Raw genomic sequence first — 12,558 nt, forward strand, 5'->3', positions numbered from 1 at the left:
GCTTTCTCAGTTTTTTTATTTTTAATAAATTTGCAAAAGCCTCAAGTATACTTTTTTCACATTGTCATTATGGGGTGTTGTGTGTAGAATTCTGAGGAAAAAAATGAATTTAATCCATTTTGGAGTAAGGCTGTAACATAACAAAATGTGGACAAAGTGATGCGCTGTGGATACTTTCTGGATGCACTCTGTGTATATGTATACTTTGAGCATAACATTTTTACAACCCGAGTAATCATTAGGTCTAACGATTATGCGAGACATGTCTGTAGAGGTGCCCGAGTCACACTTGTTACTAATGCTTTTAGCACTATTTTCACAGCCCGAGTGATGCTAAAGTCTAATGCTAGGGAGGTTAATGTACCAAAGCACAGATGTATGAATTGGTAGTTTAGAAGAAATTGACCTTGACAAATTGCTAGTTCTTTGGCTCTAAAGCAAATGGGGATCATGAGCCAGAAGATTTAACCAAAGCAGGAAGATTGCTGTTGCAAAAGATGTACCAACAAGAAACTTATGCATTCATGTGCATGTACACCATCTAGCAGAGTAATGTTTAGCCAATGCTCCTAATACAAGTACTAAAGGCTGGTCTCACCAATTGTTAACTATTGACACTTTTAGAACAAGCATAAAATATTAGTAGGGAAGTGGCATACAGTAGGTACAATATGCCACAGCTGTTTTATTCACATCTATTAATATTAATAAAATGTTTGGTTTATGCATTCTCACCAGTTTTTTTTTTTTTTAGTATAAAGTTTATTTAAATCAGCTTCCAGCACATCCCTGCTAATTCAATTGTCCTTACATATTGAAAGATTTTTGTTAATTGGTAACTCCAGACTAACTCTGTGTGCAAGCGATGGTAATATGCATAACTGTGTCTGTTAGTTGACTGGGTCGTTTTCTGTAATAGGCATTTGCCTTGCACCTGATACAGGCAGTTTAAACTTAGGCTGTCTTGAACCTCAATTGCATTGTGTTTGGTAATGAATAAATGAATGGGTGAACACAACGTGGAAGTGTGTTTTTCAGGTTTAAATGAAAGGGTATCGAGAGAAACAACCAGGGTATAAACCATTAATAGGAATGTATTGCATATGTACTATATATTTAGTGGGGAAATTGCACTAGCTCTAATGTTATTAAGAGCAGAATAATATTCTCAAATGGTTAGAGAATGGTTTTCTTCAAGTTTGCATGTATCTAAAAGTAAGTAGGTAGTAACAGAAATTAACATATTTTGTGAGTATAAGTTGGTAGTTCAGACTTTCAAAACTCGGATATATTTTGAAAATTAGCATTTTCTGTGTTGTTCTGTAGGTTTAGTCAAATATTTAGGAAAGCTATTGTTGATGTAGAAATACAGTAGTGGTAAAGCTGATTTATAGTTACTAACATTTATTTTTCTGTAGATTTTTTTTTTTTTTTTTTACCACTTTCTGTAAAACAGCAACCTTTACGGCATAGTATTAGTGAGGTATTTCTTCTGTCCAAATTTTGGTAGAATGCATTTTTATAATATGTTTATTGTGATGCACCCTATTTGTTACAATTTTGCAGGATTAATGCAAAAATGTTCTCTGTGAGGTATAAATGTAATCCAGAACATAACAGAATTTTAAAGATGAAAAAGTGCCACATTTTATAACTATGTTAGCAGTGGTATTTTATTATCTGACAGTTTTTTTCTGTTCTTTTTTTTTTTTTTTTAAATAAGGTTACTCTAGCAAAATTAGTCAAATGCCTGTTATTCTGACCCCTCTACATTTTGACCGGGATCCACTGCAAAAACAGCCTTCCTGCCGAAGATCTGTTGTTATCCGAACCTTTATCACTAGTGATTTTATGACAGGCATTCCAGCAACTCCAGGGAACCAAATACCAGAAGAGGTGCATGTTTTTGATTTATTTTCTTCAATCTTCAATTTATGTTTTTGAATTTTGAACATTTTATTGGAGCGTATCTTAAAATATTTTCTACATTAAAGGTCAAGTTATTCACAAAGGCCTGCTATTTAACATTCAGTGAAAACTAATAGCAAACTGTCTAATGAAATGTATTTTATACAGTTTTGCTTATTGATATGCATAGCCTGGTAACAGTCTGGCACTGGAGAACACCCACTATGATGGAACCATTTTACTGTATGGTTATGCTCAGGTGGCTTCTTACCATGGTGAAGATGCAAATGAAATCTGTGTTACTGGAGTCCCATAGTCCATTTTTTATTATTATTATTACCATGAAAACATAAAATCTTGGCTAGCTCCTCAGCAAGACTGTGTGCTGTATGTCTCGCTTTCAAGTTTTGTGTCTATAGTTCCACAGATGTCCTCCTTCTGCGTTCATATTATGATACATTATTGTGATGTAATGTCTGAGCCGCTTAAAATTTTATGAATTAAAGGTTATTGGCTTTGACTAGCTGAGTTTTCAACTGATGCATCCTCTCAAGAAGACAGCCTGAAGCCTTTTTCTTAAACCACGTTAATTGGTAACATGTTTGTGTCATTGTAAACAACAACCTCTGTTTATAGTTAAATGACTGGTCAGTACAGTTTTTTTGTTGGTGCTGCAGATATAGTAGGTTGCTGCACTCAGACCTATGGCTCGCAAACGGCATGCTTGCTTGTTCCATCATACATCAGACTGTAGATGTGCAGCTTTTGTATTTTAGTACAGTATTGTACATTTGGCAGCAGTGTGTAACCCTCTTGTTTAAATGTGTACCAGTCCAAATTGGGTTTAGGATGCCTTGTTTTACATTGAAGATGGTTATTCTACTTCTGGATCAAAAACAATTGGATGTGTTGCTTAAATACTGACCTCACTCTTGTGTTTGTATAAGTGAAGAACATGTTCTAATGTAAGTCTGTATCTGACAAGGCAGTGCTATAAGCTAATACAATTTCCTAGTATAAATGTAATTGTTTAATGAATAGGTTTGTTCAGTTTAAATTCTAAGTCTGAGTGGATTTATTTAGCCTCATTGTCTGTCTTAGTGCAAATCTTGCTTATTATAATTTAAATAAAGACTAGCTTTGTCTCCAAACAAAATACATTTATGGTTGGAAGAATATAATGGCAAACCAGTAATTTGTGCAGGCAGTAATGATTTTGAATTTATATAAGTAAGGATCTTGACACTACTAATATGCAGTGCAGTTGGATCAACTGGAACAAAGACTGCACTGTGATTTAAACATGGCCAGTCTTGCCTATATGCAGAGAGCCAAAAAAAATCCAGTTTTATATTTGGAACTCGCTGTTTTTACCATAGTGTATTCTACAGTTTTCAGAAAGTAGTAAAAGATGTACCTCAGAGAGGTGTTAAATGCAGTTAAACATTTATGGTAAAAGAATTAAATACAAAAGGCAAATGCTATGTGTTTTATGTCAACAGGTCCTGTTAAAAATGGTAAATGAAATTATGAAGATCCCTGGCATCTCTAGAGTGATGTATGACCTTACATCTAAACCTCCTGGAACTACAGAGTGGGAATAAGCTACAAATTTTAGTAGCAAACAAGAACTGTACGTACTGTCCAAATAACCCAAGAACAACATTCCTATTGTTGACATGCAGTACTGTGACAGATGCGTGACTAGAGCTGCTACATTGCACCTTTTATCCCCACCAAATATAGTTTGTGGTGATTGGTGTGTACCCTAAAAGGATGACAACTGTGGGGCAGGGAATTGTAATGGTAAAAAAAAAAATGTAACAGCATTTGGTGCAACTGGATGATGGGGTTTTTTGTTTGTTTGTTTGTTTTTTTAAAGTGGCTTTTGCCTACAAAAATTCAATTTCTCCTGTATTCATATATTTGTATAAGCTATGTGTCTGTTTTGTAAACCTTTGAAAGACTTTGATTTACTTTTACAGTACTAGCTGCAGTTGTTATAGAAAACAAAATATTGCAAAATTATAATGTTTCCAGTTTCATTTACATGCATTTTTATAAATATTTTGCCAAACAATTACAGAAGTGTTGAATTTTATTGCAGTGCTTACACATTATGGTGTATTTGATTTTGGTTTTAATTAACTCAAATTTGAGAATATTATAGCCAGATGAACCTAAAATATCCAGAATAAATTACATCAGTGAGCTACAGTAGTGCCTCGGTTTTCCAGTAACCTTAAAACTAAAATAAATTCAAACTGCTAACATTTCTGAGTTGTGTACTGTATAATAAATGTTGCAATAAGTATTTTGTGATAACAAGGTGGTTGGAGGGGTAGAGCTAGGGTCAGGTGCTTACAAAGTGTTTTTCTTTTTTCTTAACAGCCTATCATAAATCAACATTATGTATGAAATCAGCGTCTCTAATTCTACCAATGCATTACGTTTGCAACTACAATGATCTTATAGTTTGTCAGATAAGTTTATTTTACTTCTAAAGCAATCCATAAAACACCTTGTTAAAAGCATGTTCCAAAGTTCAGAATGATTTTAGTATTATTTATTTTAAAACACATGCAGTAAAAGTAACATCAAATATATGTTAAGGCTTGCTTTGAAAAGTAACGTTTTTATTTTTTGCAATGTTTTGATAAATGTCCCGTTATTACTGGATAACAGAAAAGGTCAGAGGAAGTGTTTGGATATTACCTTGCATTAGCACCAAAAGTTGCCAAAGCTTAAATTTTTGGGCACTTCAAAAAGTGCCAAAATTAATTTAATGTTAACAACCTGTTTTTTCCCTTTCTTCAGATTGTAGATTTTTACACAGTTTATTTGCTTTAGAAACCTTGTTATTTTTCAGTTCTTAAAATATATTTGACTTTTTAATTTTGTGGACTATTTGACATCTTGCCACAAAAAAATATTTTGCACTCTGACAAGTACAGGATAGTAGTAAGTCAGGTAAATGGAAATAAAGATGCAGTCCCTTTTTGCTGTTTGAATGAAATGAATAAGTTATCAACAGAATGAAGCTTGCAAAAAGTCTTAAATGCAAAAAATAATAATAATAATAAAGCATAATGTATTATCTTTTAAATGTAAAAATTTTACATGTTCTTGTTTTAAAATGTATAACTAATGGACATTTATTTTGATATTTCGGTATAAGTGTAATAAGCTTAATTTATGCAATTCTGTGTAACACAGAGTATTCTGTATAGTTTAAAAATGCTTTTCCTTAGTAATGTGCCTCAAAACCTACTGCATGAAGAATTTCAACTTTAAATTTGTATACAAAACAAGCTTTAATAAAATTATTTAAGCTATTGTGAATTACTACATGCATGCATCTTATCCAAATCTTCAGCATATGGGTCAATATCGTATTGAAGTATTTTTTCTAATAATGTTGATCACAAACTAATACAGAGTAAATGTATGGATGGGATGCTGTTCCAAATCATATTTTTTATAGATTTAGTTTGCAGCTAGTAATTTAGACATTGTGTAACATTTTATGAGAATGCCGAACTTTAAAGAAATGTTTAAAGATTTTATTTAGCAAACTTGTTAAAATCAGGAATTTGAAAGGTGTTTATCTTTCTGTGTGGAACAAGGGTAGATGACACTCTTTAGCATCTTGTCTAAAAGCATTAGTGTTTTTGAAACAAAATTCAGTCTTTCAGTTGTTTCCAATTATTTTAAAATAAACAACCCCTTAAATAATTGAGAAATTATAGCGTGGAAATCTGTCTTCAGAATCTACCAGTAATTATGTGAAATTAAGGCTGTATGCTATTTTGAAATTATTCTCAATTAGTTGCCTTGCTAATATAATTAATTTATTATCTGGTTTAATTTTCTGTGAATGCTTTTCAGACTCTGAAAGATAATTATTGTGCAATTGTCAGGTTCATTGTACAATTAAATGTTAAGTTGGTTATCTAAATATGTTATGAATATGGAAGAAAGTGAATTGCAATAGTAACTTGTGTTACTTTATTTTCAAAATATAAAATTCTTATTTGTTAATTATTAACTGGGTTGATGGGTGGGACTGTGAATGACATAGCTAGGTAGTTATTGTTAAGCAAAATATGAAAAGTCCCTGTATTTTTCAACTTGTTGGATTTGTTTGGTACTAGCAAAAACAACTTTTTAAGATCCACATATATTGAACAGATGCATATTCTTTCTTTCCATTTTAAGCCAAATAATCGTCTAGCTGTGCTTAGTTTGAAATGTTACATTACAAAAAAGGATAATACCTTTTTATTGCTTATTTTTGTATAAAAGTCATTAGGGAAATGTTTGTTGTTTTTTGATATTGGCAATCTGTGAGATTCATTATAAAGAAGAAAATCTGCCTTGAGAGACAACTAGTTTTTGCCCTTTTTAATCCAATTATGAATAATCTTTCCCAGTGGGCACAAGTCACCTAGACAAAAATAATTGCATCGTTTTACATATAAGATGTACTATGCTAGCCTGAACAGAATGTGCTCTTCATTAGAGAATGTTCTTGAAAATGGTTAAATGTAACTTTGTGTTTGTGTCTGGCCTTTGTTTGTTGTTTTTCTTTGTACATTCCAACAGGTGTATTAGTATGATGTCAGACTTCCTAAAAATTCTGTGCCTGCTATGATCATGAATGGAGATGTGATAATAGGAGGATATTTCCTATACATCGTACAGATGGCTTCAGAGATTTGTCCTTCACCATTGAGCCTGCTCCTCGACTTTGTGATAACAGGTATTCAAGATATATAACTAGAGGCAAGGAATTTAATTAAGAGTCCAGCATTATAATTATCTGCTCTTTTTTGTTCCGTTGCTTGTAGCTAGATAAGTTATAACACTAAATGTCAGCTAAAATGTGATTTAAAAAAAAAACTTTAAAGTTGAATTGTCTTAGAAATGAACTGCACTGTCTTTCTCCATTAGTAGAGATTAGAATAAAAAAAGTTTATTGTCTAGGTAAAAGTATAGACTATTTGAAAGGGAGAATGTCATTTTAAATAATATTTGTTAAAACTGTTTTGAGAAGATCATATTTTCACATTTAGATATTAATGCTTACAAGTACATGGATTCATTGAATTGCAAACTTTACTGAAAGATTTATTTAGCTCCAGTAGTGAAATACTGGTGGGGGAAGCCAGATTTCCAATTGTTGGTGCCTTGTCCTTTAGTAGTTTTTTATTTAATAAAAGTGCTTATAAGAATAATGAATAAACTTCCAATGAAATTTCTTGTACAGTGAAGTCTGAAAACATGTCAATACATTACCTTTTTATAACTTTGCATCATTTTTTTCTATAGTAGGATGCTAAGGTGCTTTACGCAGGTGAAGCTTTGTTATAATTACTTGTATTTTTCTTTTTCATGATTAACTTAGAATAAAATAATATGATAGGGCAGAATATATCCTTCTGATAATTGTAAATATAGGTGAGAAATTTTCAGATTTAATACCTTATTTAGAAAAAGCTTTTGACAACTGCAGTTGTGTTATTTGTAAAAGTTTTAATTACTCCCTTATTAAAATAACTTTCTAATCACAAAACTTGAGTTTTTACAAAATGTATTTATTACAGAAGTATCAGCAATGTGGGTATTACAGCATTTGGTCACTAAAATTTTGTTTTACTTCTAAAATTATGTTTCATCTTTAAGTTTTGATCTCCAGAGTTATCAGTGGGTTCAGTCTATGATTTTTGCTATTAATGAAATAAATAAGAATGAAGATCTTCTACCAAACCTTAGTTTGGGTTATGCCATTTATGACACCTGTAACAGTATCACAAGAGCAGTGGAACAGATGTTTGCACTTATCACAGGGAATGAGGTCTATGTTCCCAATTACCAGTGCCATATAAATTCCTCTTTAGCAGCGGTGATTGGAGAATCATCTTCCACTATTTCCATTGCTATGGCAACAATTCTGGGAATTTACCAGTATCCTCAGGTATTGATGTTTCATTAAATGTTCTTAGTCTTTAGACTAAACGGTATGTTTAAAATCTTTAATTTCTCATTCCTCACTAAACAATACTTCCTTGTCAAACTTTGATTAACTCCATCTGTTCCTTGGGGAGGGAGGGGATTTATGTTTTTTTAATATGATTACTATTCAGTAAATGCTGTTATGAAAAATATAATAAATATTAAAGAATAATCTGAGACACAGCAATTCAACTGCATTGTTTTAAAATCAAAAAATGTTTCAGGTGTAAACTATTTTAACACGTAGTCACTGAAGTGACTGTTAAGTAAAGCAGTAAAAACACAGCTGAAATCAGTCACAGTGCAAAGATAATTTAATGCCACTATTAATACATGCTCCTAACAGTCCTAACAGTCTTCTGAAACAGCTATACTTTTTAAAAACTTAAAAGTACCAAATATGCTAGTTAGTGCTGACATGATTACATGCAGCTTCAATGCTGTCTTTTCCAGGATATAAATTTGTAAATGATCTATACCAAAATGAGGTATAACTTGAAAAGACATTTCCTGTGTGTTTTTGTTCACCTTTTACTGTTCCTCTCAAATCTTGAAATGATCATGAGGTACAATACAAATACTTAAGTATTTTCTTTTAATTTGATTGTTGTGTGATATTTAACTTAATCTGGAATTTTCTTATCACTTATGTAACTGTTCTTTGCAGGAACTTAATCATAAAAGTAACATTTTCTTTTAGATTAGCTACTTTTCATCCCTCCCTGCTCTCAGTAACAAGAAGGAGTTCCCATCTTTACTTCGCACCATACCCAGTGACACATTTCAGTCCAAAGCATTTGCTTACCTTGTCAAGCACTTTGACTGGAAGTGGGTTGGTACTTTGGCAGAAGATATTGAGTATGGAATTCAAGGAGTCCAACTGTTCAGAGAAGAGGTGGAGAAATATGGTGTTTGCATTGCTTTTGCAGAAAAAATCCCACTTACGTTTTCAAGAGCAACCTATCAACAGATAGCAGAAACTATTAAAAGTTCCAATGCAAAAGTTATAGTAGTTTTCTCTGGTGACAGTAATCTGCTTCCCCTAGTGGAGGAGATTGCTAAACAGAACATAACAGGTATTACCTGGCTTGCAAGTGAGGCCTGGAGCACAGCTACATACATCTTAAAAGAAAACCAAATTAAACACTTTGAAGGAACATTGGGATTTGCAATCACTAAAAGTCATATCCCAGGTTTGCATGAATTTCTTGTCGGCCTCCATCCTTTTAATGAACCTCAAGATATGTTTATAAAGGAACTCTGGGAAAACATTTTTGAATGTCTGTGGAATCCAGGAGTTAAACATGATAGACGAGAGTGCACCGGGGCGGAAAATCTTGAAAAATTGACAAACACATTTTTGGACACCTCTGAACTGAGAGTTACCAGCAATGTTTATAATGCAGTGTATGCTGTAGCTCATGCACTGCATAACTTGCAGTCTTGTGAACAGGGCAAAGGTCCTTTTGAGGAAGGGAGATGTGCAGATATTCATGCGTTTGAACCATCACAGGTAATTATAAAGTTTAGTTATTTTTAAGTTTGAGCTTAAAAGTACCTTATCTTCATGCAATAGAATTTTTTTTTTGGTCTTGAGCCATTTTATTTATCACTATATATGAACGTTAAACTTTAAAATCCATACTTGATGATCTAAATATAGCTATAGTTCTTTTATTCACTTTGTGCAGTTGAACTGTATTTTTAGGACCTTTTTCAGAGTGTATTTTTTCTGTCATAACAATATACAGTATCTTATATAATCATTTAAATGAATCCCTTTCATTTTACATGTTAAACTTGAAATAGATTGCACAAATGTCATAGCTAACACTCCACTTTAAAAATATCAACATTTTTTGAAGACAATTTTATATACATGTACATGTATGTATTAGGAAAACAATACAAATCACATTTTTCAAATTTCCTTTCCTGTTTGTTTATGGTAGCCAAACTATAAAAACAAGATAAACTTAATATAGCATTAACAGGAAACTTAATATAGTGTTAACAATATACTTATACTCATTATATACTAAATCTATAAATATGCAAGTACAGTGATTTCATCAGTAGTGTTAACTGAAAATATATAAATGACTACTGCCTTATTATTAGCTTTCCCAAATTTTCAGTAACTAATTCATCTCTCATCTGTATTAGTGGTATTATTTGGATAATTACAGTAACATTTTGTTTTCTTTCTTTGTCTGTCTAAGTACATATTAACCATGTGTGTGTTTTATTAAAAAACACCAAAACAATAAGATATTGCTTAGGTTTTAAATGGGAATTGAACATATTCTCCTGAATATAATACCTTTTGTTTTTTGATTTGCCTACTTTAATGGAGCCACTAAATGGAAGTTTTCAAAATGCCAGCTCTTAAATAGAGCTTTACAAAACAACTAGCAGTACAATACAACAAACATAAATGCAAAGAATTGCTAGTTTATATATGCAGGTGCATTGTTTTCATCTATTTGACAGATTTAAAAAGCTCAAAAATCTTTAAAAATGTTTAGATTTAACATTACATTTTTAACAAATAAAATTAAAGATGTAAATATAAATATACACATACAAAAAAATCTATCTATATTTTTTTTTTTTGTCATAGCTACTCCACTATTTAAAGAGAGTGCAATTTTTAGACAAGGCTGGGAACATTCAATATTTTGATGAAAATGGTGATACTGTGCCAAAGTATGATCTTGTCAACTGGCAAAAGAGGAGCGATGGGTCTGTAGTGGTGAAAACAGTTGGCAGATATGATGGAAGTAAATTTGGTGTGGAGCTTGAATTAGATGTGGAGGCAATTTATTGGAATGGGGGGCAAAAAGAGGTATGGAACCCAAAACATTCTAAAATTCCTGTTGACTTTATAGCTGTATTACAGCCTATATGTTTGATGTTGGGAAAGCTCAGTTAGATATACTATGAAAGACTGTCTGGCAAAGAAGCCAAATAGCTGAGACCATGACCCAGTCTCCACCAGTGATTCATTGCTCTATAGCAAGTCACTGTATATCATTGCTCCATTTATCCAACATGCATACAGTATGTGTAAATAATTATACTAGAATTATGTGCTTGTGTATATGAGTGTTATATAAAGCAAACTGCATTGTGATGTATATTCAAAATGTATTTTTTATGTAGTTAAATGTAGCAGTTAATGTTCGCCAAATTTTGTGCTATAACAAACTGATGCTGTGTTACATGATTTTTAGCCTCCTGCTTCTGTGTGCAGTAAGAGTTGCTCTCAAGGTACAAGACGCAGTGCACAAAAAGGTCAGCCTGTGTGCTGCTTTGATTGTGTTGAATGTCCTGATGGCATGATTACCAATGGAACAGGTATGATACATTTACAAAAATTATTCCTTTAATAACATAAAGTGTACCTTAATTGCATATAAGCTGGCAGTTAAAATAGTATGCTGATGAATTAGTAGTAAGCATGTTGCTGGTCTGATGTACAGATTTTGTTTTTCTGAGTTTGCTATCGTAGAATTACAGATCATCTAATCTGCATATGCAATGATAAAAATAAAAAAAGAAAATCAGTAAAGGCATGTAGGGGTTGGCAATAGTTAGAAGTAGATAATTATTCTAAACTCCATGGCACAGTAGGCCATTTTTTTAAGTGGTCTTTACAGTATAGAGGGATGCATAGGACGGTTTTTTAACCCACGTCAATCCACTTAAACACTTAAGTCCCATCCAAAGCATCAAAATTGTCTCACTACATGAAGCATTAAATCAGGTTTTTCTGATATGCAGGGTTTCAGCGAAATACATGCATGTAACTATGTCAGGTGCTGTGCAAATTCAGTACAACACTGCTGTAATCGGTAAACATGTGGTTAGTTTGCAGCATGGCTAATATAGCTCACTTGATGGCTTATTGTTTGCTAAAACTTGAATATCATATGACTAATTGATTTAAAGAACAATTTTAATAAACATTTCAATGTTACATTTTTAAAGGCTAGTTTTGGCAATCATTGGCATCTTGAGGCATTTTGTGCTGTATTCATTCTTATTTTCTGAAACACTGACAGAGACTGACTAAAACACAACCTTAAGACTCCTGCATCAAACGAGGCCAGAGAATAAGACTCATTATTTTGTCCCTCATGCCTTCTCACATGCATATACAGCCAGAACAAGGTAACAGGAATTGTGCAAACACAGACATTGCTGTACAAGATGAGGGCTAATACTGCTTGCATTGTTATTGGCCAAGTAGATAGCAACAGTGTAGAGATCACATCCAAGAATTCCAACTCTGTGAGGAGAGAGAGAGGTTAGGAGCATGCACTGATACTGCATTGCCCGACCACCACCACGACAAACCAACTCGGGATCCAGATTAGGACACGAAAGGCAACCATGCAACAGGTGATACCTCCGCACCACACTAGTTCAGATGGAGTGGAACAGTATGAGGTTTTTTATGGTGGCTGGAGTGCCACTTCTGCCACCAACACCCAAGTTTTTCCCTGCAGGTTAAGGGCCTTGCAGAGCAGAGACCCTTTTGGCATTTTACGGGATTTGAAAAGGCAACCTTCCAATTGCTAGTGCAGATCTCTAGCCACAGAGCCACCACTCCACCACTAACACTGTGAG

The 12,558-nt window shown here is 32.9% G+C and overlaps 2 protein-coding genes across 2 annotated transcripts; both read left to right on the forward strand.

Annotated features, from left to right (window-relative positions):
* Positions 1-1,728: 1,728 nt before the first annotated feature.
* Positions 1,729-3,699, forward strand: LOC120520259 (GMP synthase [glutamine-hydrolyzing]-like). The gene is made up of 2 exons (XM_039742770.1): positions 1,729-1,896; positions 3,411-3,699. Exons 1-2 carry the CDS (start codon positions 1,747-1,749, stop codon positions 3,510-3,512), a joined length of 252 nt encoding a protein of 83 aa, XP_039598704.1. The 5' UTR covers positions 1,729-1,746; the 3' UTR covers positions 3,513-3,699.
* A 3,836-nt stretch (positions 3,700-7,535) lies between these two features.
* LOC120520260 (vomeronasal type-2 receptor 1-like) lies at positions 7,536-11,667 on the forward strand. Its single transcript, XM_039742771.1, has 3 exons — positions 7,536-7,885; positions 8,624-9,436; positions 11,160-11,667. The coding sequence occupies exons 1-3, from the start codon at positions 7,628-7,630 to the stop codon at positions 11,313-11,315; spliced, it is 1,227 nt and encodes a 408-aa protein (XP_039598705.1). The 5' UTR covers positions 7,536-7,627; the 3' UTR covers positions 11,316-11,667.
* Positions 11,668-12,558: the final 891 nt, after the last annotated feature.

The sequence above is a fragment of the Polypterus senegalus genome, unplaced genomic scaffold, assembly GCF_016835505.1.
Source record: "Polypterus senegalus isolate Bchr_013 unplaced genomic scaffold, ASM1683550v1 scaffold_4346, whole genome shotgun sequence".
Taxonomy (NCBI): Eukaryota; Metazoa; Chordata; class Cladistia; order Polypteriformes; family Polypteridae; genus Polypterus; species Polypterus senegalus.

Coding starts and splice junctions, on each gene's coding strand:
- LOC120520259 (XM_039742770.1), top strand. CDS start 1,747: ATGCCTGTTATTCTGACCCCTCTACATTTTGACCGGGATCCACTGCAA. Junction 1,897..3,410: donor GGAACCAAATACCAGAAGAG/GTGCATGTTTTT, acceptor TTATGTCAACAG/GTCCTGTTAAAAATGGTAAA.
- LOC120520260 (XM_039742771.1), top strand. CDS start 7,628: ATGATTTTTGCTATTAATGAAATAAATAAGAATGAAGATCTTCTACCA. Junction 7,886..8,623: donor GAATTTACCAGTATCCTCAG/GTATTGATGTTT, acceptor ATTTTCTTTTAG/ATTAGCTACTTTTCATCCCT. Junction 9,437..11,159: donor ATGCGTTTGAACCATCACAG/GTAATTATAAAG, acceptor CATGATTTTTAG/CCTCCTGCTTCTGTGTGCAG.